Genomic DNA, 5,934 nt, shown 5'->3' on the forward strand with positions numbered 1-5,934 from the left:
GTCAGGCGTTGGGGAGATGATATTTATAGATGAATGTCTGAGGATAAACCAGAACACTGGCTGACTAGATGAAGCTGGAAGAAGAGGAATATTCCAGCAGGAAAACCATCCAGAGAACAACATCACACAAGAGTTTCTGAAGAACCTTTTGTTGCATTGAGTTCCTGCTGTCAGAGCCTGTATTTTTAACACACTGTTAGTTTTATGTTTTACATGAGAGAAAATAGCTGCTGGTCAAACTTAGAAATGGTGCAGTTACTGTAAGGTGACACAGTGTTGAGTCATTTGACATTTCAGTGATACTGCACAGTCACTGTTGGACATGTAAAACACTCCATTACAGATTACAAGCCACACACATGAAGCTACTGAAATAACATGTCATCAGATGAAAACTTGATTAGAAATGATTGTTCTATAATTATTACAGGTGGCCTTAACTGTTACTCTATAAAACTACAGTCTGTAATTACTAAATGCAGGAATGAGAGTCTGTGGGATGAAGGAGAAGTGTTCAAATCTAGATAAAGTTGCTCTGAAGTCTCCTCGGAGCAGACATGGATTAATGCGCAAACAAACATGGAGCCTCCAGCCGAGGCGCAAACAGCGACAAACGACCGGGACAGAAAGAACCGAACCGACCTTCAGAAGCTGAGCCCGGGAAGACCAGCAGCAGCGCGGCGGAGCAGAATAAAAGCCAGGACGAGCCCATGGTGCCCGTGGTCGTGTCTCTGTTTGTCCGGTTCTGTTTGTCCGGTTCTGTCTGTCCGCCGGAACTCACGTCTCTGAGCGCACAGCGGCCGGGTATTGGTCCGTGTGCAGGCAGCGTGGAGACGGCTTTTATGGCAGCTGGGGGGTTTAAAGGGAAGCGAGGCGGGGTGAGGAAAACAGGGAGGGAGGGAAGTTTTTCTACATGACTCATAGACGGTGCGTGAAAATCCTGGGTGCTGCTAAACGGAACATTTATCCAGAGCTGAGCTTCCTGGGACAAGGTTTAGTCCGAACGTTTCTGGGGGGGAACATGGAGATGAGGGTGTGTGAGCCTCCAACACTTCACACTCCGCAGGGTGGTGAATGTCAGGCATCTGTTTGATCCTTTTCTACATCAACTTATAGTGGAAATGAATTTATTCATGTCTAATAATAATAATAATAATAATAATAATAATAATGCAGTAAGACTCTCAGGTTCTTTGTACACTGTAAAATAAAATTTAAAAAAACTTTAATACTTAAATAAAAAGTGGAATTGACATCTTCAAAAACTGTAAAGAAATAAAATAAAAATAATAACGATAATAACAATACTACTACTACTAATAGTAATAATAATGTGCAGTGAGACTCTCAGGCATTTGTACACTGTAAAAATAAAATAAAATAAAATAAAATAAAAAAATAAAAAATAAAAAATAAAATAAAATCCCACCTGGAAGTAAAGGTGCCAGAAAAATACTTTATTTAAAAAGTGGAATATGAAATGTCCAAAAACTGTAATAAATAAATAAATAAATAAATAAAATAACAAAAATAAAACAATCACAATAATTAAAAACAAGGATCAAAAAACAAGTACAAACTTTTTTAAAAAGTGCATTTTTTTATGACCAAATATTTTAAAAGAATAAATTACTATTTGTAGAAATACAGATTTTTGATATTTACCATTGGCGTGTTTTTTGTTGTTGTTGTTGTTTGTTTGTTTGTTTTTTGATGACCATGATGAACAACACACGCTTCTTTCTCTGATTTCACTAGATATCTTTTATAATTTAACAAAACAGTTCTATTTATCATCTTTTAGTCCTGCATGTACATTGTGTTTCTTTTAAATAACCACAGATATTTGTGAAATAACAATATTTGTCACTGATTTAAATAAAAACAGTGTTTTTGTTGTTTTTGTTTGACTGTCAACATGTAAATATTTTTTTTCTGTGATTTTACTGAATATTTTATGTAATTTAACAATTTGGGGAAAAATCTGTAAAAAAAAAAAAAACATCTGTTTAAAAATTTTTTTTTACATTTTTTCTGTCCTTAATAAACATTGGAACTGTAACCAGTAACTTTCCACAGATATTCCATCTTATTGTGCTTCATTCATCGAGCTTGTAAAAAACTTATCCAAAGATCAAATCTGGCTTTTACCAACAAATAGATGCTTCGATGTTCTTATATCTGCAGATGATTGAGACATGACCTGTCAGACACAGTAAAAGTGAACTGTGTGATTCAGGATGATGCATCCAGAAGTTTGGGGAACTGAAGCGGGATGTTGGGAAAGGAATCATGAGTTATCCTGGCTTTTAGTCAAATTAGGTCAAGAACACAGAGGAACCTTCATTTCCTTTTATGCAACTCACTGATTCTGTTACTCACTGGCTGCTAGGTTTCTGTTCTGCTTTCTGTTTTTGACATCTGTCCATCATTTCTATTTCTTTCAGACTCTGTTTTCCAAATCATGCAAGCTTTGTGCTGAAAATGCAGTTTTTATTTATATATCTCTATATATTTCATAATAAGTAAAATTTAATCCTCCTTGTTTTTTTGTTTTTTTAGATATTATTTTAGTTTGTTTTTCTCATTTTGTGTTTTGTTTTCTCTCTTTAAAAAAAAATGTTTTACTGTAGCATGTCCAGAATAAATGAAATTTTTAAAAAAATAGTTGAAACACTTGCTCACAATACGTTAAAGCACCTCCACCCTTATTACATTATTTAGTTTACTTTGCTGATTTCCTACTTGTGTGCATGTTTTTGTGGATTCATAACTTTTGTCTTTGCTTCTGATGCATGTTGAGGTTGGATCTGTTCTGCAGGTTCTTAATGGAAACCTCATCCGTGCAGTTTGCTTTTGTTGTTGCGTTTTTGCTGCCTTGTTTTATTGGACAATAATTAGGTGCCTGTTAACTTCACAATAAAATCATCAGTTATTTCTTCAGGTTATAGAAAGTTTCCATCCACATCCACACTCTCTGTGATGTGATTTAAAAATATTTCCCATAATAACAGCTTGTTCCAACATAAAAATCATGCAGGTATGGTTGTAATTTTTCATCTGTTCATTGTGAGAGTGATACCAAAGGCCTTAGATTCCCTGTTATCTCAGGTTGAGTTTGAATCCAGGGTTGTCATGACCTCCCGTCGTGACCTTGACACAACTCCTCCCATCCAAACACAACTCCTGGCGCAGTTCCAGGCTGTAGTTAAATGAGTTTAATCTGTTTACTGTCTGTGGAGCTGCTCAGCCTGCGTCCAGCGTTTTCTCATCCTAAACAGTAGATATCAGCTTCAGAGACTTTGTTTGGTGAGTGTTGGCGCTCAGGAAGCTGCACACAAGTGTTGAAATCCCAGTAAGAGCAAAGAATAACAAACAAACCGAAGCAGAGCTGAAATGAAGAACTGCATCTCGTGTGAAAATCATCTCTCAATAATTACATTATTTCTCAGTTTAACAGTATTTTCTTCTTATAAACAATCAAAAACAAAAACTTTATTGAAAATTCAGGCAGCAAAGTAGAAACTCAGTGCAACAAAAGTGAATCCACCTGTGATCACTGAAACTAAACTGAGTCCACCTGTGATTTACAGTCAGTCTAACTGTATGAACATGGTTCAAACATGAGCTGTGAGCAGCAGAACTTTCTCAGGTTTGGACCGATTTTCTCTTCATGTCTGCATCATGACTCCACATGGAAGAGAATTAAACAGAGGAACTGAAAAATCTGACTGTGAGACTTCACAGTGATGGAAAATGATACAGGAAGACCAGTAAGCAACTAAAAATCAGTGGACTCAAAGTTGCAGCACTGATCAGGGCTGCAGTGGTCGTCCATAACAGACGGCAGCTGCCTCAGATTTGGCACAGGGGTCATCAATGGAAATTAGAATTTCTGTGAAGGACACTTCAGAACATCAACCTCTATGGACGCCATTTAAGACTCACAAAACCCTTGCTTGTGTTTGGCACAAAATTGCAAAAGGGAACTTTGCTAAAAAACATGAACGTGTCAGAACATCAACTCCTATGGATGGAAGACAAGAAAAGAACCCTTTTCTTTGTCAACAGCAGAAAACCGAAGCCTTATGAATATTGGTCAAACATTTTTTTAGTCAGATGAGACCAAAATAAATGTGTTGGGCTCAGATGGAGTCCAGACCACCACAGTGGATGCATCGTCCTGACAGTGAAGCACGGAGGTGGCAGCATCATGATATGGAGCTGCATGAGGGCAGAAGGTGTTGATGACATTTGACGAGTTCATTTGCCAAATGAGGTAACTCCATCTTCACAAACCTTCAGAAAACCTACGTTTCCATCGTCTACATGAGACAACATCAATCAAACTTAAGTTATCTCTATTCTTGTCATTTCTACTGAGTCAAATCCACCCAGCTTCAGCTTGATTCATATTATCTCAAGCAAACAACAACAAAAAAAAAATTCTGAAAATCTACAAAAATGGAGTTATCTGCTTTTGCAAATGAACTCTTCATTTATAGATAAAATGTCTGAGAATAAACCAGAATACCGGCTGAATAGATGACTCCCAGTCTGCAGAAGCTGGAAGAAGAGAAATATTCCAGCAGGAGAACCATCCAGAGAACAACATCACACAAGAGTTTCTACAGAAGAACAAAGTGAAAACTATGAATCCAATAAAACACTTTTGGGGTATTTTAAAGTGAATTTCAGTGCAACACAACCCCTTCAGCAGCTGAAAAAATTAGTCTCAAAAATCTCAGGAGAAATGTGATATCATTGATGCTGAGGAGGGATGAGTCTGTCATTAAAAATAAAGGTGGTATATTGAAAAAAATAAAGGTTTGACTCTCAGTAATGAAGCATGCACTATTGTTGCATTGAGTTTCTACTGTGAGGCCTGTGTTTTCAATATTGTAAATCTAAGCTTTTTTTTTTTTTTTTAATTTTCCAGATGAGCAAACACCTACTGTTCAATTTGACATCACTTCTGCTGGACGTGCAGGAATCGTGGGTAAAGTCACATATAACGCGCACGAGCAAGAAAATGGGAAAATGAAATAAGTTGCACCGAGGACGTCGCCTGATTCTAATTACAGGAACTGTTTTCCTGACATCAAACAAACTGAGACATGAAACTAAAAAAAAACCGCTGCATATGAAACATGTTCAGGAAGCAATTTTTAAACCCAAAAACCTGCACACAGGAGGAGGTAAGAAGACAACAAGCTTTAACTCTTAATGGCTTTTTCCAGGCGACTATGAACCACATCCAGTTGACTCAGAACCTTCTAATTTGCTTCCTCTTCACTCGGTTAGCAACAGTTTTTGTGTATGACAACCGGATGACAACTTTGCACGGACCTCTGCCAACGTTGCCCACAATGACTAATTCTTCCTATGCGATAACTGCTGCAGTTCCACGAGTGGTGCTGAGACTGTTTCTGGATGTTCTTCGACGTGCTACAGATGAATCATCACCTCTGTCTGCTATGATTAAATGATCATTTTGTTGACTTAACAGGGATTTTTCTTATCATACCATAACAGGATCTTTCTTACTTGCTTGCACAACTGTTTATATCACACATTTCTTTTTTGTATATTTTAAATAAATAGTCGAATGAGGTAACCACATGTGCTTGGTGTCACATCCTCAGCAGTTTATTCGAAGGTCTTACATGGAATAATCTTCATCAAAACCGCAGCTGCTCCGGGAGCGCTGAGGACTACGTACAGTATTTAATGCTGAAACCTTCTTTACTTGTGGCTTTATTCAAAGAAAACAAAACAAGTTAATCTGGGGAAAAGAAAAAAAGAAAAAAAAAGTAAAAGTTAGCACACAGAGGAGGATATTTCTACCGTTGCTAAAAAAAAAAAAAAAGTAAAAGTTAGCACACAGAGGAGGATATTTCTACCGTTGCTCCACATTTTAACTGAACATCATTC

General features: G+C 37.1%; 1 protein-coding gene across 1 annotated transcript in view; it reads right to left on the bottom strand.

Annotated features, from left to right (window-relative positions):
* ecm1b (extracellular matrix protein 1b) overlaps nt 1-922 on the bottom strand; it is a 9,898-nt gene extending 8,976 nt beyond the window's left edge. The window contains exon 1 of the mRNA XM_008287743.1: nt 643-922. Within this exon, the coding sequence (XP_008285965.1) occupies nt 643-922 (280 nt within the window). The remainder of the gene's footprint in view (nt 1-642) is intronic.
* Nucleotides 923-5,934: the final 5,012 nt, after the last annotated feature.

The sequence above is a fragment of the Stegastes partitus genome, unplaced genomic scaffold, assembly GCF_000690725.1.
Source record: "Stegastes partitus isolate 25-593 unplaced genomic scaffold, Stegastes_partitus-1.0.2 Scaffold517, whole genome shotgun sequence".
NCBI classification, from domain to species: Eukaryota; Metazoa; Chordata; class Actinopteri; family Pomacentridae; genus Stegastes; species Stegastes partitus.